This window comes from Mirounga angustirostris, unplaced genomic scaffold (assembly GCF_029215605.1).
Source record: "Mirounga angustirostris isolate CCGP_5_RB_7025 unplaced genomic scaffold, mMirAng1.0.hap1 SCAF_13, whole genome shotgun sequence".
NCBI classification, from domain to species: Eukaryota; Metazoa; Chordata; class Mammalia; order Carnivora; family Phocidae; genus Mirounga; species Mirounga angustirostris.
The window spans coordinates 23,510,940-23,538,163 of NW_026991721.1; the positions used below are offsets into that span (position 1 = coordinate 23,510,940).

At 49.8% G+C, this 27,224-nt stretch overlaps 1 protein-coding gene across 5 annotated transcripts in view; it reads right to left on the minus strand.

Annotated features, from left to right (window-relative positions):
- The window catches only part of LDLRAD3 (low density lipoprotein receptor class A domain containing 3), a 224,008-nt gene that overhangs the window by 132,562 nt on the left and 64,222 nt on the right, over window positions 1-27,224 (minus strand). For 4 of the 5 annotated variants that reach the window (XM_045893892.3, XM_064576631.1, XM_064576632.1 and 1 more), the window contains one exon: window positions 22,140-22,286. The exons of the other annotated variant lie outside the window; for it this stretch is intronic. In XM_045893892.3, coding sequence (XP_045749848.1) covers window positions 22,140-22,286 — 147 coding nt within the window. The remainder of the gene's footprint in view (window positions 1-22,139; window positions 22,287-27,224) is intronic. 5 annotated transcript variants of the gene reach the window in all.

Here is a 27,224-nt window from a genome sequence, read left to right on the forward strand (position 1 = left end):
CTGGTATATTATGCTCTAGCCAAAGAGAGACTGGCCAAATAGGCCGTTGCCATAGTAATAAAAAGTTTCTTGGAGTCTGACTCATTTTCTTCCCAGTAAGCGCTTTCTATTTGTCAGGCTACACTTCATGTACCTCTTCACTGCACAGTGGCAGGGACTCTTCCACCTACTATACCTAATATCTTCCTGCTGCTCAAAAACCAATTTACTGTTGTGGAAACAGTACCAAAAACAGGACCAGAGGATGGGCTGTCTTTGCTATGGGTCTTTGTAATGGAGCTCACCAGTTAGCAGTGGATAGGAATGGCTCAATAGGACATATTAAACCACCCGGGCCTTCCAGTACTCCACTAGACCAGGCAGTAGCTTGAGAGCCCCTCATTCTTACCGTAAATGAGGGAGAAAGATAAAGAAGCTAACACTTATTAAATGTTTGTCATGGGTCCTGAGGCACTCTGGTGGACTTTATCCAATTTATATTCCACCAAAAAACTGAGAACACTGGTTACCCACATTGCCTAGAGAACACTGACAATCAGAGAGATTAATGTGCCCAGGGACACACTTTCCATATATATTTGTTTTTGCGCCATCTCAACTCATAAATTGTTTGAGCTGGCTTAGGGAAAAAAAAAAAATCAGTAAAAAACAAGGAAAGTGGGAGTGCCTGGGTGGCTCAGTCAGATAAGCGTCTGACTCTTGGCTTTGGCTCAGGTCATGCTCTCGGGGTCGTGAGATCAAGCCCCATGTCAGGCTCCACGCTCATCTTGGAGTCTGCTTGAGATTCTTTCCCCTCCTCACTCTCCCTCCCCATATTCTCCCCCACTAATCACACTTTCTCACTCCCTCTGAAATAAATAAATAAAACCTTTAAAAAAACAAACAAGGAAAATGGAATGTTATGGGGGAAAGCAGAAGAAAAGAAGGTAGTAGGCAAAATACATTTCATAAAGTCTTACAGGATTATTAGCACCAGGGCTCAAATTTTACTATGAGTCTCCTAGTGGCCAAAACAACAAAGGAAACATGATAAAGAGTCAGAGTCAAGTGTACAGAACACCAAAACCTAACCATTTAAGAAAAAAGACAGTCTTGGGACTCTCCTCATAACCCAGACATAAGGGAATAAACCACAAAATGTGAAGACAGTCAAAAATTTGAACCCAGAGCAGACAAAATCCCAGTTGTGAAAAGGGTGGCATAACATGTGTGCGCTCAGGAAGGATCGGGGGGAATGCATCGTTTGTATTCCACATTCATCTCCTCAACAGTGTGGTGGGGTAAGGGGACGAAGCAGCTTCGGCAGTCAGACTGCTTCCACTCCAGTTCCAGCTCGGGCCCATCTAGCAACACGATCTCCAGCAAGTTACATAATTTCGGTGCCTCAGTTTCCCCAACTGTAACATGAAGGTGGTGATCATAGTAGCCAACTCATAAAGCGACTGTGGGCAATAAATGAAAGTCATTTAGAGCACTTCTTAGCTCCACCGCATAAATGTAAGCTCTTACTATCACCCCTGCTCCCCCCACACTCCACGGTAACTCATGATGTTCGGCACTGTTCTCGGCAGGCGTGGACACAGCCCTGCACCAGGCGGGGCGGGGAGGGGGTGGGTCTCGGCCTCATGGAGCTCTCACAAACAGAGACACAAAATCAGACAGTGCCAAGTGTTCCATGGAGATGTAAGAAGATGTGATAGTGGGTGCATACTTGCTTTGGATAATCAGGAAGGGAATTTCAAAGGCAGAAGCAGTTCCAGTGAGATCTAAATGACACGAAGCAGTCAGCCATGCAGGGATGAGAGGGGAGAGCAGCCTGGGCAGAGAGCCCATCACAAAAACACACCGACGACCATGACCGGCATTGCGACCCTTGAATAGGAAGGACAGACACCAGGAGGGGCTAGAGCTGAGTGCCCAGGGGGCGAGGAGGGGAAAGCAGAAACCAGTCTGGGAGGGCTTCCCCAGTCCAGCGAAGAAGTGAAAGCGATGGGGGAAACATTACAGGGGAGTGATTTTATTTACTTTTCTAAAAAGATCACTCAGCTGCCCTTTGGAGTACGTTGAGGCAAATGAAGCAGGAAGCCATTCCAGGAGACGGCAATAGTGCCTGGAGCTGGGTGGGAGTGTGGAAGATGGACAGCAGTGAAGGGACTCAGAAGCTTCTAGACCATTGGGGCTGGAGCAGTCCTTGGGCGGGGGGGGGGGGGGGGGGGGGGGCGCTGTCCCTTACAGGGTAGGATGTTCCGCGACATCCCTGGCTTCCACCACTAGAGGCCAGCAGTGTCCCCAGTTGTGACAACCAACAATGTCTCCAGCCAGACATTGCCAAATAACCCAGGGGAGCCAAAACCACCCTGCTTGAGAACCGTTGCTTTAGAGGTAGAGCTGACCCGGCTTGCAAACAGATGAGATCAGAGAGGGGGCGTTAGCAAGAAGGAGGCCTCAAGGATGATTCCTACGTGTTCGTCCATAACAAGGTAAGATCATCTCAAACCAGTGCTTGCCTTGTCTGACACTGGGCCCACTGCTGATTTTCACAGTCACACAGTCATTCATTCAAACAGCCCACTGAGTCAGCCATACCCAATGCCAGGGAGGCCAAAGGACTTAAGGAGCTTACAGTCTAAGGAAGACACAGACATATAAGCGAGTCAAGTCGGTACAGGACACATGCATTAGAAGAACCCGTGAGACGGAGGAAAGCACAAAGGAGAACATGGCCCTTTACTCCTGGGGGAGGCAGGGGAGGCACCATGGAGGCTGAAGGCTGTGCTGGAGGACAGAGTCCTAGAGGGAAACAGCGTGTGCAAAGGCGGGGGTGGGGGAATGAGCCTGGGTGGCTGGGGACATGTGCAGGGGGGTGGGGGGGAGCTGCAGCCGGGGAAACAGGTAGAGCCAGCCCCAAGGCCTCTGTGAGTCACACTCCAGAGTCCCCCTTACTCCATGGGGGACCCAGGAGCCACTGGAAGGCTGCTGTTATTCATATTCCTCACAGCAAGGATTAAAAAAACCCTCCAAAGCAGGTATCTAGTGAGTGCTCACAGTATACCAATCCCAGTGCAGGCACTCACTCTACATAGATAAGGCGCCTCATCCCCTCCTCCACAGGAGAAAGTGGCAGCCCAGGGAAGTTCAACGACTCAGTCAAGACTTCTTGGCTGACAAGGGGCAGGGCAGGTTCCCAGGCTGGCTGGCTCCAGAGTCCTCTACCTCCTGTTTTAAGCAAGGGAATAGCAACATGATCTGATACGTGGTTCAGGAAGATCATTCAGGAAATATTTATTTGGGCCTCACTAGTTTATGGAAGTGGAGGAGGTCTCCAAGGTGAGGGGAGAAGGAAATATTGGATGGGAAGGAAGGAATTTATTCCTGGTGAATGATGATGCAGGAAACAGCCCGAGAAGGGCTCCCCACCAGGGAGAGGGGCAGCTCAGAGACACTGGATGGAACCCCAGCAAGCAAACGATGGAAGTGAAGGATGTGGTCCATGGTGTCTGACATGGCTGGGGGGCCAGGTAAGGTCAGATCTCAGCGCTGGATCTGACAATCAGGGGTTTCCTGTCATCTTCTCCTGAGCAAATTCATTACTGTAGCGCATGCGAAAGCCAGATGGCAGAGGGCCAAGTCACAAAGTAGGCACAGAGCAGGATCCTGAAGGACTCTGGTCTGAGGGAGAGTTTGGGGCCAAAACAAGGAGGTGAGCTCCCAAACCCAAGGACAGGTCAGACTCTCCTGGGGAAACAGGACGCACGCAGAGTGGCCTAGCCCCAGTCCAGGCCTGTCGTCTTTGCCAGGATGGCCTGAATCCACAGACGACTCTGACAACCACAGAGGCTTAGGAGCCACCGAGTGCGTATGTCTCTCATAGTGCAGTTCCAGACACACCTTCAGCTCCAGGGTCCCATCCTCAAGCTGGTGATTGGGATTCCCCAGGAAGGTCCTGGGAAACCGCTTACTGAGGCCTCTGGATCATTCTGATGCAGCCTGGAAACCATGGCCTCTAGACCCTCTCTGCTCCCAGTGTAGACCACCCGCATTTGACAACCCTTGGTGGTGGGGGGAGGTTGTTAGAAATTCAGACAATCAGCCTTCCACCACACTCACTCCATCAGAATCTGTAGTTGACAAAGACCCCCATGCCTTTTCGATATATAGATATCATTTGAGAAGTTCTAGACTCGAATGGAAGGAGGGTCCTGGGGGCAGAGGGGAGAGGTACCCAGGCACCCTCCTGCCAGACCTAGTTAGTGCAGACTGCCCTGAGATCTGCCTGCGGCTGATTTTTACAAAGACAGCAAAGAATCACTGAAAAGAACCTCCATCCAGGTTCTGATGCTTCAGGCCCCTGCCTCACCCTCCGGGCAGAGGAGCAATCAGGCATAACTGCAGACACTTCACATGCAATCCTTTCCTGCATGGGAATGGGATAAGCAGGGCATTCAATATGCCCTCCTGTTACCAGGAAGGCCGGAACCTGCATCGAAAGCCTGGAAACCTCTCGGCACACATCCGCCATGGCACACACCTACCTGCAGGGGGCAGCAGAGCAGACAGGTCAATCTGCTCACTCAAGCCTGACAGTCGGCGGTCCTAATGTGACTCCACCACCCAAACCCTCAGCCAATGACTTAACTTCTCCAAGCCTCAATTCCTCACCTGTAAAATGGGGATACTGGTAGAACTGACCCCCTGGGGCGGTTGTGAGGACTGAATGAGATCAGCCACGCAGAGACTGGGTATAGTGCCTGGTCCACAGTTCCGAGTTTTATAGTCTGACCCCAGAGCCCCTACAGTAACATGCTCACTTAGGTTCACCACCATTCTGCATAAGCCTCAACAAACCTAAACCCATTCGTTCAGGTGCCTGAAAACCATTCTGCATTTTCACAAAGGGAAGGACATTCGATTTTAAATCACAGGCAGCTGTAGTTGTAACGGGGCTGGAGAAGGTCAAAAGTCACTTGACAGATGAAAAAACTAAGGCCCAGAAAAGCCAGAGTGCATCCCCACGGCAACAGTTCTCTGCCCCAAAGCATGCTAACCCCAGGAAGACCAGGGGCTCGAGTCCTTGACAGGGCTCTGGCTTCTCCTCTGAGCGCAGGCACCGGGGCTGTGGGCTGAAGGTGCTGTGAGCCACCCCCCACCCCGGGGTTGGGCCAAGCACAGTGAGTGTCCCTGTAAGCCCGGAATTAAATGGAGAAGCCGCTGAGGCTGCCGGGTGCCCTGTGTTCCTGAGCACGAAAGCCCCTCATTAGCCCCTGCCTCTCATCTTTAAATCCGAGCAAAATATCAGGATACCATGACTGAGCTGATAATAATAGGTGTCTACGCAAAGGCTTAGAGAGAGAGAGAGAGAAAGACAAGGCTCTCCCAGAGGTCACACCCCTTGAGACCCAAAGGAAAAGGAGAGAGCCTGGAGGAATATTTACCCTCAGAAGAATGATTAATTAGCAAGGAGGAATTAGGATGGAGGAAGCTGAAAAGGAGGACAGGAGGTTAGGTTGTTAAAGCAAATCAGGCAGGTGACCCCTTTAGAAGTCCTGAGGGAGAAGTTGTGTGTGTGTGTGTATTATAGGTGGAAGGAATCCTATTCCTGCTTAGCAATCCCATCTGGCTCCCCAGTAAAAGAAAACCAGCTCTGAGAGAGCAGTAGTACAAGAGGGATACAAGAAGGAAAGCACAGATTTGCTCCAATAAGTTCTTGTCAACAGTCATTGTTCTTTCATTGGTTCATCCAACACATGGGTACTGAGCATCTTCCATGTGCCGGCAGTGGACACTGTTTGGTGTGGGGATAACAGCGAACAAGATGTATGCAGGGCCTTTCCTGGTTGTCCTGAAGCTTCTAATATTACCTAGAAGATGGTACCTACCACTCTTGACTGCACCTGCTGGTTTAAAAGTCAAAGGCAGAGAAGGGTTATGGGAGCAGGAACAAGGCAGGGTATGTACCTAGAATAAAGAGGAAGGTCAGGAAGGCTTCTGGGCAGGGATTTGGTTATAGAATGAGAGGTTCTGTCTATCTATCCATCCATCCATCCATCCAGCAATTCATCCACTGATCCATCCATCAACCCATCTATCCATCAGTCTATCCATCAATCCATCCACCCATCCATCCATCCATCCATCCATCCATCCATCCATCCATCCATCCATCCAGTTACCCACCCATTCATCCATCCATCCATCCATCCTTCCTTCCTTCCTTTCCTTCCATCCATCCATCCATCCTTCCTTCCTTCCATCCATCCATACATCCATCCATCCAGTTACCCACCCATTCATCCATTTAGCCATCCATCCATCCATCCATCCATCCACCATCCATCCTTCCATCCATCCATCCATCTTCAGCCTTCGTAAGCAGCAGCCTCTGTTAATTTTTTTTTTTTTTTAACAGTTCTGTACTCCCATCAGCAGCGAAGTCAAAGAACTGGGTGATGTCAATCCTATAAAATAACCATAGCTCTGGGAAGATGCCAGAGAAGTAGGTTTCTATGTAGAAGGAAAGGAGAGCTCAATAAAGTAAAATCACACGCCCTACGTTCCATGCAGAGTCAAGAACAAAAGAAGAGCCTGCACCCCCTGCTCTGCTCAGCTGTGGCATACCAGCCTACCCTAAAATTCACTCAGAGAGGCACTGTTTTGTTTCCTCCATTATTTGTTTTGTTTTGATTGTACTCATGTCCTCTGCAGTCACACACAGGGTAAATATGATACCACTCCCATGTAATTTTCTCAAAGGCCAGCCTCACATAGAAGACTTTAAGGAGGACTGCTGATCAGTGGGAGCAAAAGCCTGGCAGAATTAGCAAATTAAGTGATGAAACAAATCTGCCTTTGTCCTCCCACTGTCTGGAATGAAAAACAAAGTATTTCTGAAATGCAGAACACGGGGGGAAACTAGCTCGGGAACGAGAACGCTAAGGAGGAACACAGGGGAAGTATGTTTCACATACGTATTGTATTCATAGTCGTTCACACTTGCCAAGATGTGGTTTGTATCAGAGCATGGTTATACAATCCATGGTTCGTGTTTCTTCTAAAATACACCCTGTAGTACAAAGGGAAGAGTGGGACGTGAGGGATGCTCTAGGAACCATGTCCGTGGCCTTGTCTGTGAGGATGGCTGACTGCTAGTATTAGGGAGACTGCTTTAAAAAGGGACCCCACAACTTCTTGGATGAGCTCATACAAGGTTTCCAGGCAGCCCCTGTCATAACACGAAGGGGCCTGGCTCCTAACGGTTCATGGCTCATTGGCAGGGTCAACGGCACTGAAAGGACATTGCCCAGAATGGCACTGCCCAGAAACTGTCTGCAACCAAGAACAGGTCTCTCCTGGGGTAAGAAAGAGGATCCCAGGGTGCCTGGGTAGCTCAGTTGGTTAAGCGACTGCCTTCAGCTCAGGTCATGATCCCAGGGTCCTGGGATCGAGTCCCGCATCGGGCTCCCTGCTCTGCGGGGAGCCTGCTTCTCCCTCTCCCACTCCCCCTGCTTGTGTTCCCTCTCTCGCTGTGTCTCTCTCTGTCAAATAAATAAATAAAATCTTTAAAAAAAAGAGGATCCCAAGCAGACATTCACCAGTCACTTCTGATTATTAGAGCAATTAGGTCCCTGACACCCACCATTCACTGTATGAAAGTACCCTCTGCTTATATCCTCATATTCATCACCCAGTCACACAACCAGCAATTAATGAAGTTAGAACTTGAAATCGCCCAAAGCCTGAGCAGGTCTAAAAACAGGGAACTCGTTAGTAACTAAGGCACCCCAATGCTATCACTAAAGAGTCCCAAAAAGCAGATGTGGGCTCATGGTGCAAAACAAATTTCCGAGGACTCTCATCTACGGTAGTTTTAAGTAAGCTCTGTCCTGGAAAAGGACAATCACGATGCTGTCTTCGGAACTGCAGGTGCCGAGAAGGGAGCCAAGGGGGAATGGGGGCTTGTTAGGGAACCGGTCCAGTGGGATTCAACTCATTTTGTCTGTTTACCGCAGAACCCTCATGGAAAAAAAATCTTATGCAAACCCACCAGGTATTAAAAGAGAAAACTGTAGCTGTTTTGCTCTCACAGAGATGAGCCCAAGTCAAGTCCAAAGCCCCCTTTGCACTGCTGTCCTCCTTCCTTCCACTGCGGCACTAACCCTTAGCACTCCAAGAAACAAAGTCCCAAACACTGATAGGCATCTCACCCCTCGCTGTAGAGATGAAAAGTCAGGCCCCAAACCAGACAGCTGGATCCTTGCAAACTCCTACTGGCCTTTATATCAGATAGTCTAGACCCTTCGCACATTAGTTCCTATAATCTGAGCAGCCTGACTCTTTGCATTTCTTTTTCAATCATCCTACAGCTACCTGATGCATGGACACGAAGATGATGGTGTGATTATTAATAACAGTAACTAATTCTTCTCAAGTTAAGTGTTAAGCATTGTCTAAACACACAGATGTCAAATCTGTGAGGTATTTGATTATTCCCTCTATTTGATTATTCCCTGTTTTATACATGAGGAAACTGAGGCACAGAGCGATTAAATAACCTGCCCAGGATGCAGAGGAACCAGGACAAACCCAGGCAGGCTCGTGCCCCCTGAAGCACTCCACACACTGCCTCCCATGCAAAAATAATAAGATGTTAGAAAAGAAGAGTAGTCCATTACCCCACCTCCCCAAGACACCCACTGTTAATGGTGATTTAATCTTGTTGGCGTTCCTTGTTGAGATTTACAAAGGCTGGGCACCTCTTGCTGAGAATCTCATTTCTGGCTGAGATGAAGGCATTGCCTTTCGTGGGCAGTGCGGGGATGGTACCTGAGATCCGTCTGCTCTCCTCAGGAGACAGCACGCAGGAAAGCACCTTAAAGCAAACAATCACTAACCCTTCGCACATGGCCATCACATCGCGCGGCGCTCTGGGGTCAGAAGGTTTTGCTCTGGAGGCCAACACACTAGCTGGGATGCTTCTCACCTGCCTGGGCTTCTTAGAAGGGATGCTTGCTGGGTATCCTTCCTTCCCTGATATCTTAAGAGGCTGACAAGACAAGCTTTGTCCTAACTTTCTCCTTCATCGAGATTCATACCCCAGGGCAGTGAGCACAAGACTCCTGTGGGCTGCCGGTGAAGATGCAGATTCCTGGGCCTCCCGCCTGGAGATTCTGTTTGGAGTCACCCCCAAATCTACGTGAACAGATGAGTCAGGTGACCCACCAAGCCCACTTTAGTAAATGCTGGTTGGGGACTGTCCCTAGAGCCCAAGAGCCCCAGGGGGTGACAGCCAAGAGCTTCATTCAGTCACTGTTCACGAGAAAACTCAAGGAAACTTCGTTGTTTAGGTTTGGGTTTTTTTTATTTTTTGGTTTTGTCAAATTTAGGTGGAGCAGCTTCCCCCTGAGCCATCGAGAGAACACTATGACACTCTTACTCATTCAAGAAAGGTATTAGTCATGTCATTGTGGTAAGTCTGGTGACTGTCAGACAACAGCGGGCCAGCATTTACGACTGTGTGACCATGCCTTTTGCACAGGACAATTTCGAGCACAGGACAATGACAAGAACTGCATTTGTTCAATGTTTACCATGTGACAGGTATTGTTCTAAGAGCTTTCCAGAGAGCCATTTAATCTGCATAACCCAATGAAACGCCACTATTCCTATCCCATTTCACAGACATGGCATAGGAAGCACAGAGAGGTGCAGCAACTTGCCCAGGGCTGCACAGCTGGGAGGTGGTAGAGCAGGACTTGGGCCAAAGCCAGACCTCCCATGAGCTGCTCTTAGACACTGACCGGGCAAGACAGGTGTGCTAAGACAGGCCCATCCCTGAGGGACCCAGGACTCCTCCAACTAGGATATCCCATGGGCCTGGCAGAACCACTCGTGGACCCACACAGCAGTCTGAGGTTCTTCCTCCCTTCCCCTTCCTCCTCCTTCCTTCTCTCCTTGTTCAGGTGCTAAACCATCATGGCTCTCCCTGTCTTCTCCTGCTCCCGCCCCCAGGAAATCTCCAGGGTGCCTAATCCCATCCTGGGGTCTGTGTCTCAGCAGACTTATGTAATACAGCCTGAGTCATAACTGCTACTCCACAGCCTGTCCCCAAGGTCAGGGTGGCCAGACAGGCTCTTCCCCAAGTTACCATTAGAACCATATTCCAGCATGCTGTGAAAAAGCTAACCGAGAAGTGGAGAAGGGGGAGGGGAGCAGGGGCTCACCTCCATTTCCAACTCAGGAGAAGCTCAGAGGAGGTCCTGAGTGGTGGCAGCATGGGGAAGGGAGTGGGCACTCAAGGGTGTTCGGCCTTGAGTCAAAGCACCAGGCACGGTCACTGCTGTACTCCAGAAACACACCCCAACTGTGGGCAGCAGGTGACACAGTCTCCCTTCCCCTTCCCAGCATCAGACTGGCCATTATCCTCCATCTCAGGGAGCTGGAAACAGCCTTGGTTTGGCTTTTAATGTGAGACAGCAAGTGGCCAAGGCCCGCCACGTTCTGCATCAGGACCATCTGCTCCCTGTCACGCGACAGAGCCTCCCTCGGTTTCCCACCAGCTGCCCCGCCTGCTGCCCGGGCTCTGGAAGCATGGTGAGTATCTGGGAGAGCGTCAAGGGGCAGGCTGTGCCAGGAGCTCAACAGAAAATGGCCCAGGGACAGGCAGCACAGTGATGGTGATGGGCTCGAGCAAGCTCCTGCCACGGCTTCCCCACTCATTGGCCAAAATGTTCAAAATGGCCAAGAGAGAAAAATACATCACGCTGGGTGACCACCCCAAATCACTGTGTAAGCAGGCCACCCTCTCTGAGCATTTTCTCTTAGCACAGGAGGCTGGTAAACATCACCAGCTTATTGCCAGATCCCAAAAGAACTCGAGAAGCCAACAACACTTCCACCCAACAGGAGTCGACAGGAACCAAGATGGTTTTGGGTCCCTGCGTATTTAAATCCTATTGAGAATCGGAGACACTGATTATCTACTTGCCTCCACACCCTCATCCCCACCTCCCCCAAATGAAGGGCATTGATGATAGAAATAAGCAACTCTGGTACATGCAAGCCACTCGTTTCCAAAGGACTCAGAGAAGATATTCTAATTTGGAATGAACCCAATGCTTTTCCAGGCAGTAGAACACGAAATACCCACATAGAACTGATCTCAGTCCCTTCCCTTCATCCACCGATGCTAGAAAACCTGTTACCCCTAAGTCATTCCCTACATTTTATGGGACTCCTTTTGCAGGAACCGGGGCAAAGGACATGATATTAACAATGTGAAAAGCCCAAAGTTCCTGAAATGCTTTTTTAAGAGGAGTATACAGTTAGCTTTTGACCTCAAATCCACCCCCCCCCACACATCTTCTCCCACTTTAAACCATCAAAGACTATTCAAGTGTTACAAGCAAACGAATCTCTCTGGTCACGTGTCTGCATTACATGAATGCACCACATCCTCTTCTTTTAATTATTACTTTCTCATCTGTGTCTGAATTTTTTTTTTTAAGATTTTATTTATTTATTTGAGAGAGAGAATGAGAGACAGAGAGCATGAGAGGGAAGAGGATTAGAGGGAGAAGCAGACCCACCACTGAGCAGGGAGCCCGATGCGGGACTTGATCCCGGGACCCCAGGATCATGACCTGAGCCGAAGGCAGTCGCTTAACCAACTGAGCCACCCAAGCGCCCTGTCTCTGAATTTTTTAAAAAGCCATTAGGCAATTGCAAACTAGCTGTGTCGCAGATAAAAGCACAAGTCTGCATTAAAAAAATAAAATAAAAATAAAAAGACTGCACGGTCACAGCCTAACTTGGATCAGCAAAATTTGTCTCGACGTGCCAGGAAAAAAAAAAAAATTTTTTTTTTTTTTTTGACATCCTGTGATTTTGCAGCCATTTAAATTTTATTAGCCATTATGGAGCCTGTTACCACTGACAACATGGTGCGGCTACAGCCAAGTCCTAGCACCAAGAGCGTGTCTGAACGACAGGGGCCCAGGCGACCTGGCCACACTCATTCTAGCGTGAGGGAAATACTCGAACACCCCCAGCTCCGAGCCACTTCCTTAAGATTCTCCCCTTGCAGGCAGGGAAAAGACAGCACGCAGTGCCGATAACAACAGAGTTCTCTGCACAAGGTGGGGAGGGCTGGCAAGATGGAGTGAGGCTGATATTTGTGCAGGAGCTGATTTAAAAGATGACTTCAAGATGACTCCATGCCACCAACTTCTCAACTGGTGACAGTATGGGCATGGGGATCGGCAGTTCCTGAGAAAGTGGTGGCAATTCCCCAACAGCAACTGGTGTCACTGGGGAGGGACAGTGGAAACCAGAAGGGATCTGACAGGGTTTCTGGTAGATGCCACGTGAGTCTCTCTGTCAGCACCAGATAGGCCTGGAATGACCCCAGCAGGGAGGTGGGAGGGAAGCCATGACTCACGAGACAAAAGTTTGTAAGAGCTGGGGGTACTGGTAACTTCAGAAATGAAAGAGCAGCTCTCCTCCAGGAAAAGACCAAATTAGGACAAATTCCTCTCCGTTTTTCTCTAGGTTCTAGAGTACCTTACACCTCAACCTCTCCCCCAACCAGAGTCTGGGGTCCCCTGTCCCAGTTCCAAGGGAGGGGGCATCAGGACCCTGGTAGAGAGTCTGATCCTTCTCACCCTCTGGGGGGCCGATGGGGGCTCAAGAGCACTGTAGTTGGCATAGGGGATCCCCCATCCTGGGCTGCCCCACAGCACACCCCTCAAAACAAACATCATGGGGTCCCTGGCTTCCGTCTTCTGAAAACGGTTCAGGGAAGGGCAGATGTTCATTTTGACAAATGTGCTGCTGACCTTAACATTCACAGTACTTCTGAAGTAGAACCGTCCACCTTCCTCAGCTTAGACAACCTGCCGGAAAGCAGAAGCTACAGAGCATCTTCCAGGCCATGTTTGATGACTGCAGGAGTCCCAGAGAAGCCTGGATCAAAAATTCTCTGGCCACCCTGGAGACTCTCCCTTTCAGGGAATCACGTACAGGGGGGGAAGGCAGAAGATGGCAGAGCGGGTCTTATTAATTGCCTGCTATGCACCAGACGTCAGCTCCTGCACGTCGGATTTTCCCACATCCCTTTTCAGACCTGTTCCCGTTTCACAGATGAAGAAACTGAGGCTCCACAAAAGGAAGTGACTAGCCAGGGGCGGAGCTGGGATCTAAACCAGAAATGTGACTCCACACAGCCACTAAGAGTACAGCTAGAATTTACTGAGGGCTTACTATGTCCCAGCAGCTACTTAGAAGGTTTTTAAGGTTCTTAAGCTCATTTAATCCGCATAGAAATTCCTCAGGATTTAAGGAAATGGAGGCTAAGTACCTCACCCAGGTCCCAAAGCTCACCTGTGACAGAGCCAGGATCCAAGCCAGGCGGCATGATTCCAGAACCAGACCCCTGCCCCCGACTCTGCACCTGCATCCTGTCCTCAAGCACCCTAAGGAAAACGTACACATGGTGCATCTGTTGGTTTGGAAATGTCACAACTTTGGGCTGAGACATCGCATGCTAACAATCAGAGAAAATTCTATTTCACTGAACCCAACACACCATGGATTGCAAGGCATGCCGCTGTTTTACATACAACCAAGAAAGAAAAAACTTGGCCAATTAAAACTAGGACACCGTGTTTTCCTATCCCATCCATTATAAGAGGCGTCTCCACTCCAGAGATGGGAAAACATGAAAAGATGCCTGTCTCAGAACTAAAGAACTACTGGAAGCCTTCACATGAACAAGATGGTGAGACACATGACAGATGGAGCTTCTCTGAGCGCAGAAAAGTATCCTAACGTGAAATCTGATCTTTCTAGAATACCTGATAATCCGGACTTTTAGGTGCAAGTTCCCAATTTAGAAACACTGGAAGCTCATCTCTGTTTTTAGTGTCCTTGGCCAGGACACAGGAGACCTGACTACAGCCCCGCCTGGCTGGGAGCCCTCCCCGCTTCCTCCAGGTGGGCTGGAAGGCCGAGAGCTCCCAGCAAGGTACAGGAAGAGCCCCTCCCAGCCCCGAGAAGCTTCAAGGCAAAGAACTCCCACAGGCTGCCTACACACCCACTAGCAGTTCTGAGTACTCTTTCATCGTGGAAAGGGCCCATAGAGCCTTCGGAGAGAGCACGGCACCTTGACTTTGGACGTCGAGCGACCCATGAGGTGAGAGAATGCCTCTCTGTTGTTGGAGGCCATCCAGCGTGTGCTATTTTGTTATCGCAAGCCTAGCAAACGGATATACTCGGAGAGTTTCAGAGCACTCTGTATTTCCCTCCGGGGTGTAAAAAATTGCCAGCATCTTCAAAGAGCTACAGGGCCCTTTTAGAAAAGTGAGCAGCAGGTCAAATTCGTGTTAGGTCAAGTAGAGCTCGACAAGCCAGAAAGTCTGTGTGTAGCTGTTGGGTGACCACCTGGGAATTCAGGCTGCGATCCCAACACCTGGACTGAAAGCCTCTCCTCACGTGGGTGCAGGGCACAGGGGGCATGCCCGGGGGAGTGGGCAGGAAGAGGACCAGGAAGGCTGTCTCTTGTACAAGTTCTAGGCCAAAAACCTTGCAGGCCGCTGCAGGGCACGGTGCGGGTTTCAGGCCAGTGTAGCGAAGGCGGGGACTGAAGAAGGCTGTTCGAGCAATGAAGCAAAATGCCATCATCAAAATCCACTTAGGTGCTTAATTGTGCAAGGCTGCCGCAGAGCTGGGAGCAAGCTGATGTGGCCACTCTACAGGCGGGGGCCAATGGCAGGTCCATTAACCAGAGGTCCCCAACTGCATGCAGGAGAGCTCCCTCTAAACTTCCCTCCCTGCAGCCCCGAGAGCCTGCCAGGCTCATCTCGGACCCTCAAATATTTGTTCCTTTCCCTTCTGCACCAGCTGCGGTGTGTGGCTGGCTCCCTGGAGCTCTCAGCTAAAGAGAATTTCAGAAAAGCTCACAACTGTGTGTTCAAGACTCTCTAAAGGGAAAAGAAGATACTGACCCAGTAAAAGAAGGTCCTGACCTGGCTTAGGTTCTCCAGGGTAGAGCAGGAAGAGGGGGGGTGGAGGAGAAGGGAACGCGAGGTTCTAGAAGAGGTGGGCCAGGGGCGGGCTGGACCAGTAATGTCCAGCATTGCACAGGCCAGGAATGTCACAACAGCCTTGGATTTCAGCAAGAATGTCATAGTGCTTATTGAGGGAATAATGTCGGTTGGCATTTACTGAATGCTTAACCCGTGCCAGGCACCAGCTCCTAGCTCGTTAACGACAACAGTGCCCTGTGGTCAGCAGGGCTGATCTTCACCCTAGCTGTACCAGCAAACAGTGCCTATTGTTCAAGGTCAGACCCTTTCTTACTGGCTTATGGCCTGGACACAGCACTATTGTTTTCAATATCACCCTTGGCGTAGGGACCATCACTATCCCCCTTTTACAGATGAGGAAATAGGTACAGTCAGGAAGATGGTGCCCAGGGCCTCAGAGGTCATAAGTGGAGGCTGGCCCAAGGCCCCTGTTCCCAACTACAGGATTTATGGTCTCACATTCGAGATGAAACCCGTTCAGTGAAGTGGGGGGCACGCCCGGAATTACCTAAGATGTTTTAAAACAAGTATGTGAACAAACAAAAAGACGGAGTTCGAAAAGAGGTGTCGTAAACACACACAGGTCGTGGATTCCTCCCACACAGGGAATGCCACGAAGGACAGCGAGCTTTCGTTCTCGAGTGTTTAATGGACGGACTGTTAAACCGCAACGATATTCTCTAGACTCTTTCAAGTTCCAGTTTTGTTTTGTGAAGCCCGACGTCTTCAGAAGGCTTTTGAAATTCAGCCCTTAACAACGGCTAGCCAGATCCCAGATCCGGAGGAAAAGGGACATCTCACACGGCTCCCGGGCCCGGGGAGGCCTGGCGGCATGGCCGGAGGCGGGTAATAAAGGGCCCGCTGCAGCCCAGATGGTTTTAACTGCCCTCGGGAAGTGAGTGTATCAGATTCCCGGGGCTGCCACCACAAAGTACCGTACTCTGAGCAGCTTTAAGGAACAGAAATTTCTTCTCTCACATTTCTGGAAAGAAGACTGCAATCGAGGTATCAGCAGGGCCTCCCTCCCTCCAAGACTCTGGGTGGACGTTTTCCTGCCTCTCTTCAGCTTCTGGTGGCAGCCGTGAGAGCCTGACGTTCCTTGGCTGGCAGCTGCATCACCCCGATCCTCTGCCTCTGCCGTCAGCTCGCCCTCTTCCCTCAGATCTTCACACTGTCTTCTTGTAAGGACACCAACCACGCTGGATTAAGGGCCCACCCTACTCCAGGATGACCTCATCTTAACTAATTCATCCTCAAGGATCCCAATTCCAAATAAGGCCCCAGTCTGAGGTGCTGGAGCTTAGGAGTTCAACGTATCTTTCGGGGGGACAGAATCCATCCTATAACAGTACGCTTCTTACTTTCAAATTATTAAAGAAAAGAGCAGAAGCAGGGATGCCTGTGAATGTTACCTGTTATATCAGCACGTAACAACTTTTTAAAAGATTTTATTTATTCATTTGAGAAAGGGTGCAGCAGCATGAGCAGGAGGGGTGGGGATGGGGCGGAGGGAGAGGGACCAGCAGACTCCCCACTGAACACTGACGGGGCGGGGGGTTGGGGGGGCGGCGGGAGGGGGGCTGGGCTGGATCCCAGGATCCTGAGATCCCAGCCCAAGCCTAAGTCAGATGCTCAACCGACTGAGCCACCCAGGCACCCCACCACGTAACAATCTTTTAAGAACAAAAGGGAGATGGGTAGATGCCCGGATTGGTCCACTGAGAGCTGTGGTAACAAAGTGCCCCAACTTGGTGGCCTCCACAACGGAAATGTATTGTCTCACAGCCCCAAAGTCCAGAAGTCCAAAATCAAAGTGTCAGCAGGTGGTTGGTCCCTTCTGAGGGCTGTGAGCAACCACTCTCCTTGGCGTTAAATGGCCGTCTTCTCTCTATGTCTTCACGGAGTCTTTCCTCTTCTGTATCTCTGCGTCCAAATCTCCCCTTTCTATAAGGATACAAATTTCCACTTCCCGGTTTCTAGGGAATTCTGCATGTGAGCCAAGTACTGGTGCCTTGGTGGAACAGCTGAATTACTGCTGACATTTGATACAGATAATAACTCAGACTCCAGTTCCGGGCCCTCATCTCTGCCTGCCCAGTAGCAGGCTTACAAGAAAAACATTACATGTGGCGCCACCTAGAGGCAGAAGATGAGAAAGATGATAAAAAGGAATAAAAAGGAAATAAAGAGTTTCTGTCCCCCCCACCCTATTTTCCTCCCCCTTTTTATTTCTTGGGTGTCCCTTATTCCAAACTTGTCCTCCAAAGCCTCTCATGGATTTCTGCCATCACACCAGAGCAATGAAAAGTCGTGCTCAAGAAATGGCTGTAAACAGTAAAAGCAAGTAAAATTCAAGTTCCATTTTTGTACTTTTCTGTCTCTGGACTTGGCATTCCATTAAAATTTTATCATTTGACAAGATCCTTGAATTCATCCCCATCTCCTCTCCACCCCCACCTACACGTGCACTCATGCATGCGCGCGCACACACACTCAGCCTGAGACGTGAAAGTCCGTACATGCTTGATCGAAGACATCGATCAATTTCCTTTTTCAAAGAAGAGCACTTCGTGACACAGAACTCAAAACTCCAAGACCTCTCCCCCATGTGGTCAGGACACAGAGACATGGCAGCTAAAATCTGACACCAAGCTGGAAGGAGATCTTAAGGCTCGTGACTCCAGGTCACACATAAGTTCCGGAAATCTGGACTGCTGCTTTATTATTACAGTGTGTAGCAGTAATTACACTACAGTCTCTTCTTGCAAAGACTCACAGCGCTAATGGCCATTTCCGAAATCATCTGCAGAGAAGTACATCATCAACGTTTCTCGGTTTTTTCCAAAAGCAGGTTAGTAGTGGTAACATACAGAGGAATCCGATTTGGCACGATAACAGAGACCCAGGTAGAGAAAGCCTGTGGTCTCTGGTGGAGGAAGCTGATGGGCACTTATTCTCTGGGACAACAGGCCAGTTCTAGTAATCTCTCTGTGGCTCAGGTCCCTCGTCTGGAAATAACAACAGTCCTTTCTTCATAAGGCTTGTGACAATCAAATGAGTTAATATAGCGCAAAGTGCCTGGGACAGGGCAACCCAGAGGAAACTCTAAAAGTATCTCTGCTTTCGTGTGTGTTCCACGTTTTTCTAAAACATCTCTATTCCTTTTACTACCAAAAAAAAAAAGTTATTTGAATAAAATGACCTTTGAGGGCATTTTATCAACCAAAAGCAGAAATTCACTCAAACTATCCCAAAATGAGCCTCTTCTCTCAAAACTCTAAGGCAGAGGTTCTCCAGATTCACAAGGTGGAAAATTTAATGACTCAACCCGGGTGGAAATTTTATTCTAGTCCATTAATAGATACTTCACAAAGTCAGAAACATGACTAGTAAACAGGCTATGGGAAAACACTCAATTTCTTTAGATAATTTTTTAAAAAAATGAAAATATATAACTTTTCTACTAAATTGGCCAGAAAAAATATTTTTTAGAGATATTACCCAATGCTGCCAAGACTAAAATAAAACCAGAATTCTGACACACTGCCAGCGAAGGAGCACACGCTGATACAACCTTTAGCAAAACAAGCAGGCACTGGTTTCAAGAACCAAAAAAGGCTCCTGTCCTTTGACCCAGTAATTTCACTTCTGAGAACCTACCCTAAGAAAATCTCTCAAAACAGGAGGAAAGTCATGTCCACCCTCACGTTCACAACATTGAACACTATTTCTAACAGTGGAAAGCTGGAAACAACCTAAATGCCAAATCACGAGTCAATAAACTATATGATACCGTGTGAATGGACGGTTTTTGTAACCATTAAAACGGATAGAGAAATATGAAAAAATACATTAAAATGTTAAAAGGTCAAAATGTTACCGGAGAAAAAGATCAAAATATAACACTGCATATCCACAGTGATTTCAGCTGGGAAAAGCCCTGAATAAAAACTTCCAAGATGCCAACAGTGGTTCTGTTAGAGGTCAGACTTTAGGTGCGATGTTGTTTTTCTCCTCCCCGTTCCCCCAACTTTTACAGTTTGTGGTTTTTATTATGTTTATGATAAAAGAAAAGCTTCTTCCTGTCTTATGAAAATCCTTCTCACCGCCTCATATCCCACCACGACAGAGCTCTCCAGGCTCTTCCCTCACCCTTCGGAAAGGGCAAGAATTCTTTTTTAAGTGTACTATCTTCAAAATGCCAAAGTTATTTCACAGGATACTTGAGGCAATCACCTCTCCGTGGCGAGGAAATCAGCCACCTTCACTCTCCTCCCCATTAAGTACCACACTGTTCCAAAGAATCGAAGAAAGGACAAAGAGGTGGCATTTGAATTCCACAGCAGCTCCTCTCAAAGGGCCCTCGGAAAGATGGTGCAGTTGGGACCCTGAAGACCTCAGCGGGGCCCAGCCTGGCTCGGGCTGAAGCCATCGTGTATACTACCCTCCAGGTGTGGATAAGTTCCTTCAGTGACCCCAAACACTTAAACAGCCACCACAGGGCAATGGGTAGGTACACCACACCAACGTGATGGGACAGGAGGCAACCTCACAAAACAACAATCGTGAAGGCTAAATATGGTCATCTGGCAAAGGGCCTCTAATGTGAAGTAGAAAAAAGCGGGTAACTCCATCACACATCGCCATGACAACACCTGTATAAAACAGTATGTATGGACTGACCCATGACTGCTAATGTCTACACACTGCTTACAATCCCCAGGCGCTGTGCTGTGTGCTCAACGTGCATTTAACCTTCACAACAATGCTTACCAGAAGCCCTGTTCGTCTCACTTTGGATAGGAAGACACTGAGGCACCAGGAGGCTAAGGCATTCTCATTCAATCCTCCCCAGGGCGAAGGTCTAGAACGTCCTGGTAACTTCCCTAAGATCATGTAGCGTGTGATCTGGGCAGAGGTGTGGGAGGGAACACAGGGATATGGACAGTCTATCTCCAGTGTTCATACCCTCAACCCCTGGACTGGGAAGAAATATGTTAGAAATTCAAAACGCAAGTAGAATTTGTTTTAGAAAAGGACCTCTTTTCCTTCCCTCTCTTACCTAAACCTTTTAATGTTCTGTTGTTACGATTTAAAGACAAAAAGAAAAAAAGAAAGGCAACAGAGGAGAGGTTCTTTAATGCGTGTGTTTGTGTGCACGGTTTTTAAAATTATGTTTTGATTGAAACACTAAATAAATGCCAGTCAAGTCTTTATTATGCCTGGGGGTTAAGGGTAGGAAATTAGGAGGAAAAAAAAAAGACCGAGAACAGCCAAGACAAGCCTGTTCCAAATCAAACCCAACAGCGCCAGGCTGCTGCCTGCCCCATCTTTTTTTTTTTTTTAATATTCTCTTTCCATCACCTTTTCCAGTTTATGCATGAATTCTGAAATCATGGAACTGGACTGACACAAGACACAGAATGTCACAGAGTATCCTAACATCACAAAGCTGCTATTGACAGAGCTGGGAATAAAACTTAGTCTCAGGTCCAAACCCCGTACGCTTTCATAAACTGACCCTGTCCCGAATACTCCCAGCTCGGCTAAAGAAAATCAGCATTTACTAGAGTTCACAGACACACTGTATTCCAAAAATGCTCATCGCACATCTTCGTGGAGTGTTTAATAATGCTCAAAACTAGACAAATTACAGAGTTCACGCGCACGATCTCATGTGTAACTCAAAATTACAAACGTTACGTTTTAGCAATTTTGAAGACCTGGACACAGAGAAAGCTGAAACAGACATGAATACTTTTTTAAAATTCTGCAAAAATAAAAATGCATTATGTACACGGGTCTGTTTGGAAAAAAGTCACAGGCAATAAACAAAATGAATATTCCCCCCCCCACAAAAACATTCCTAATCCACCCCCTCCCAAACCTTCTCTGAAGAGTGAGGGGCAGGCAAACAGGGATACCGGGCCCCATGACAGACGCAGGGCCAGTCTCTGAGTGGGCAGCCTGCCCAAGGGAGCGCATTAGGAGGATGGGCAGGCTGGCTCCAGAGGTGGACTCCAACCCAGTTCTCCTTCCTGTGCGTCAACAGACTGGGCCTCAAACCCCAGTAACAGCTACATGAGAGTTCAAATCATCCTCTCCTCAGCCATTTCCTCAGCTGGCTTCCAGAAAGAGAGCAGATTCGGAGCCAGAACACACAGTTCTGCTGTCAGTGAGGCCCCGTGGCCTGGTGCCTAAAGCCCACGGACGAGCCAAACAAGAACCAGTGTCCAGCTGTGTGGTCCCCAAGGCAGTGACCCACAAGGCAACCCTGGGCCCAGCACTCTTCAGGTGTCACTCCCGCCTGCCAGGGTGCCGGGGCCAAGCTCACTCTGCAGCGCCCAACTTTGGAGCAGAAGAGAACTACACTCTACAGGGCAGGGAGCATGATCATCCGACACCCCAGACGCCCTCACTCCCATCCGGTGCCTCCTTTCTTGTAGATCACCACAGACTCAAATCTCATGCATATTTCGAGGGCACAGAATAGAAAAGAGGCTGACGAAGGAGGTGGGTGGGGAGGATAAGAACGAACCCCCAGCTCCTGGTGGTGCCCATTTGAAGGGGAGCAGAGCAGAGCAAAGGGCAAGTGGCAGCAAATTACTATCTACTCGCTACCAGCTCCGTGTGGGCTACCTAGCATGACGCTACGCCTTATTTAATCAGAAAGAACATTTCACAGCGTACAAGACGTGAAAGATGGTTACCAGCCCGGGCCTTGGGGTCAGGCAGCCCTGAGTTCAAATCCAGATCTGCTCCTTGCTAGTTGGGAGATGCTGAAGCTACAACATCACCCCTGGGATTCTCAGAGTCCTCATACGTAAAGCAAAAGCAAAAAAGACAGCGCCCCAGGGTGGGGGTTAGTAGAGCCTGATGAAGGGGTCCTCTGTTGTCCCTGGCAGAGCTACAGGGTGGAGAGGGTTGGGCTGCTGGCCAGAGCCCCAAACCCACCAGCCTGCGGCATGCGGAGTGCGCAGGGTCTGAGCCAGATCAGGCCCTCGTCCCCGCGGCCCCAGGACTTTCCCCACCCCCACCCCGGCAAAGGGCCTGGCCACTCACGGCACTCCTTCTCATCACTCTTGTCGAAGCAGTCGGGCAGCCCGTCACACTGCCAGGCGCCGGGGATGCACCGCCCGTTGCCACACATGAAGTTGCCCGGAATGTTGCACTCGTTGGTGAAGTTGTTCCCAGGGAGCAGCTGGCTCTCTGCAGGAGAGAGGGGACGGGGAGGTCAGACGGGCAGAGGTGGCAAGGAGCCACGCCCCCACCACTGAACAGGCTCTTGTTCGACGTGGGTCACGTACGTCAGACTTCCGGTGGGCGCCCTAACTTCCCTGGGCCTCAGTTTCTTCATCTGCACAATGGACTGACAATCCACCCCACCCCAGGCACTCTAAGAGAACTAAATGGAAAAATATGGGGAATGCCTGTAGCAGGTGCTCGGCACATGGCAGGTGCTCATGGACTTTCTTCTTTCTCTGTCGAAAAACTCGGTAAAACCCAAACATTCTTCCAGGCCATCAGCAGTGGCTAAAAACGAAGGTTCCAAGTCAGGAGTGAGCACTGGGCTCCCACTGCCTCCAACAGCAGGAACTTCGGGCTCCTTCCAGGCCTTGGACTCCGGGACCCTACAACCACTGAATATTTGAACCTGGGCCAGTCAGCAGGAACACCGGAAGACCATCTTCCTTCAGCCCACCAACCCACCAGAGGTCACATGGGGAGGAAAGGCCAAACTGAAGCTTGAACTCAGGCCTTCTAACCCCCACGGGGGACTCCGAAGTCACTGGACTATTTGCCAAGAGTTCCTGGAGGTTTAGAACCAAGCCCCAAGATTTAGATCCCACTCCACTGAGCACAGTCACCAACTGCCAAGGCCCTGACATGAAAGGGCCAAGTCTTAGGCTGGAAAGCAAACAGGGAAGGCCAAGGTCACGGGGGCAGTGGTGCTGAATTCATCCACCAATGGACCCCAGGGCAGATTTTCAAGGGAGCCAGGATCTGACGGATCTCATCGGTCTGAGCCAGTTGTGGTCAATGGCCGGGAGATAAGGAGCCATCTGGAAGTAAAGTTGTCTTAGGGGAAAAGGAGAGAAAAAGACCAGGACCTCCACGGGTCCCTCTTGAATCTTCAATAAGAATTTACTGAACATTCATGACCAGATACCTGTGCAGGTCCTAACCACTTCGAGTTGAACGCTGGGGCTCCCCCCTTCAGGCCGGGAAGGCATGAGGGTATGTAATGATCTTACTGCCAGGTGCAGAGAAAGAGGGATGCCCAGATCTGCCTGGGACCAGAAGAGCAGAGCAGGGCCCATGATCCTCTTTCACAAGCTTTACCAAAGAGAAGCATCTCATGCCAGATCCCTGACATGACCTCTGTTTCATGCCACTAGCCTTTGCGTAGCTTATTTTTTTTTATTATCTTATGTTAATCACCATACATCATTAGTTTTTGATGTAGTGTCCCATGATTCATTGTTTGCATATAACACCCAGCGCTCCATGCAGAACGTGCCCTCTTTAATACCCATCACCAGGCTAACCCATCCCCCCCCCCAGAACCCTCAACTTGTTTTTCAGAGTCCATAGTCTCTCATGCGTAGCTTCTTATTTTTACCTATGAGTCTCCAAATAAAACCCTATGTACCCTTTCGCATACAACATCTGTTACTCTATGAACTATTCCCCAACTTCTCCAAGCAGAAATGAGCCCTTACTCTGTTGTGTAGCTTTCATACTACCGAGGCCATGCTAAAAATATTTTACAATGGAACAAGTAGGTAACAACAAATTGGAAAGGACACAGTCACAGGCAAGCAGAACCACGTCAGCCACGGATATTCCTCATAGACCACCCACCCCACTGCACTGAATTAATATCCACGTGCATGTCTCTCTACTGAAAATAAGCTTCCTTAGTTCACTGAAGAATTCTAGAACAGAAGCTGTAAGTTGAGGAGGGGCCTCACCCTGCCCCAACTACCCACACCAGAACCCTGAACATCTCCTTGACCCCTCCTCGCTCCGCCACACGGAGGGCCAACCCACCCCACCCCCACCAAGCCCCACATGCCGGTCACAGTGCTACAGGCTCGCCTCCAGCCCAAGTGACCTCCAACCCCTACCAGCATGACGCCACAGTCTCCCAGCTTGGCCTCCCCGCCCCCCCCCCCCCAACGTCCTCCTCTGTGGCCAGCAGGACCTTTCTAAAGAGCAAATCGATCATGACACTTCCTCACTTTGAAAAGCCATTGAATGCCCCCCCCCACCATGTTCTTCAGATAAAGAATAAACCAGGGCGTTAAGGAAAGGTTCCAGGAAAGAGGTGGCATTTACAGTGGCGGTTGACAGATGGGAGAGATGAAACACAGGGCCCTTCAGGCCCGAAGAAAAGAGCGCAGGGAGGCTCAGCCCAGGGCACTGAAGGGGACGGAATAAAAACCGCACAGCTCTGATTGTTAGGGACTGCAAAAAGATCGTGCCCTTTTCCTTACCCCAGTGCCGGGGCAGACATGACGCGTCACGGCACTGTGTCCCCTGAGCCCACACTCAGCATTGGACTCCCTCTCAAGACCGGACTCCAAAATACCACCGCCAACCCTGAGAAAAACGTGAAACCAATTCACCACCTTCAGGAAGAGCAATCACAGGAGAAGGGCAATCGTAGGAGAGAAGCCTGGAGGGATGGCCAGGTGCTGGACCCCAGCCAGACACGGAATACACAACCCAGAACGCCCACCCATTCCACCTGCTGACTCACAACTGCTCTGGGCTTCACCAGCAAGCTCCCTGGGAAGTCTTTGGGGCTCTAGAATGTAACTGTCATTCTGTTTGGTTTGGAAATCACTCACCCTTGCCTTTGTAGAGCTGGCTCCTCGAAGGCAAGCCCCCTGGAAAAGTCACTGCAACTGTGAAATCTTGCTCTAATAAACAGATTTCCGGAGCCAGAAAATCGGTTGGATTAGTTTGCAAAGTGCTTGCTCCCGAGAGTCCATGGGCTGGCGGGACCCGGACTTGACAAATGAGAGGGCGTAGAACAGACACTAAATATCCGCCCGTGACACACAGGTGGTCCTGCCAGCCACGGGCTTGCGGAGGTTTAGGGGCAGGACCAGAGAACGCTCTGTGCTTCTGAGCAACTCCGCGACGCATGCACGGGGCACGGGGCCTTGCGCTCCAGGGAAGTGACCATATCACCGAACTCAAAAGCATGAGGAGAAATGAAGGCAAAGAGAAGTTAAATCCTGTTGGCTCTGAATTTGAAGATCTTCCTTAAACCCATCCGATGTGCTTTATTAAAGTGGCATGATCCCATTCCAAACCGCCACGTCTTCTTGTCCCCTTTAAAGAGGTGGTTCTCAACAGGGGACCATTCTGTCCCACTCCCCCCGCGCCCCGCCCTCGACTCCGGGGGACACAGGCAGTGTCTGGAGACATTTTTGGTTGTGAGTTGAGGCCAGGAAAGCTGCACATCGACAATGCAGAAAGCTGCCCCTCACAACAAAGAATCATCCGGCCTGAAATGTCTATAGTGCCGAGGCCGAGAAATTCAGGAAGTCTGAGGAAACCATTTCCCTTCTCATGCCCCCCAGTTCCTTCTTCCTCACAGCACAGGGGGGTTTTAGAGTGCTACCGATGGCCTCTCAGAGCCCTGATTAATAAACCTATGACTCGTGCTGTGGTTTCCACGGCCTGTCCACCTCTGCAACCTCACCTCCTTGATGAGGAGTGTCCTCCCAGCACCGAGGACTCCGCGCACGGCTACCTGCTGACCCCGTTCCTCCGCCCACCGTTCACCTGGTGTTACAGGTTCAACTGTGCGCCCCACCCCCATTCAATATGCTGAAGTCCTATCCCCTAGTACTTCAGAATGTGGCTATATTTGGGGACAGGGTCTTTAAAGAGGTGATTAAGGTAAAATGAGGTCATGCGAACAGGCCCTGATCCAACATGACTGGTGTCCTTATAAGAAGAGGTGAGACACAGACGCGCACAGAGAGACCAGGGGAGGACGGAGGGAGAAGACAGCCATCTGCAAGCCAAGGAAAGAGGCCCCAGGAGAAACTAGCCCTACCCCAACCTTGAGCTCAGACCTGTGTGGAAACACATTTCTGTTGTTTGAGCCAGCCACTCTGTGGCACCCGAAGCAAACTCATGCATCGGGCTGATCTTCTGGCTCGTCCTTCAGCCCTCGGCTTTCCCATCACTTAATAGCCGAGACCTCTTCATCGACACCCAGTCTAATGCGGGTCCCCCCGGTTTTTCACTCTGACAGTGTCCTGTGTTGTCCTTTATCCCATCTGTGCTTACTGCCGCGTCTACACTCCCTCCCCACCACGCTGCACCCTCCGGAAGGCAGAGGGGCGCCATTTCATTCAGCGCATCCCTGGCCCCCGGCGCCCGGTAGGTCCCCAGCAGGTGTCTGTGGGTGCTCTAAGAAGAAAACCAAGCGTTCGGTTATGATTCATTCCCACCCCTCACACTCTTTCCATCCACTCCCTGCCTCATCCCCAAGAAAGCGAGTGGGATCTGGACATACATAGTTAAAAATAAGGAACACAGGGGTATCTGGATGTGTGCAGGTAAATTACTACCCCTTCTGCTTTAAAAGAGATAAGAAATCTTTCCAGCCCGACAGCAGGACTTTCTAGTGGCTGAAATACTTATCCCTCAGCATCGTGGGATACATTTAGAATTCAAAAAAGACAAGCATTAGCACGCAGTCGGCTAGCTGGGGTTTCTCCTTCTCCCTTTTCTTTTTTCATTAAGCTGAAAAATGAAAGAGTTGCCCATTTTCACTGCAGCATATCACTTAAACTTAAAATAACTCCACCATCTGCACCAAGAATGAAAAAAAAAAATTCCAAGTCCTCCCCCAGCGGGCAAAGGCAAACATCCTGCTGCAGCAGCTTCTTCCAAAACTTCTGGCACCCACAAATTTATATTTGATGAGGGGGCCAAGACTGGAGCAACTGCAAAATCTCAAGACAGCTGCTGCATCCACCCAAACTCCCCTTCTGGAACGTGCACTGTTAGTGATGTCGACTTTTCCAGCTGAGAAATGGGAAATCTATTCTACCGGCCGGGGGCCTCCACATGCTCTGCTCTCTCCCTCCACTAATCCCCACTGCCAGGACGCTC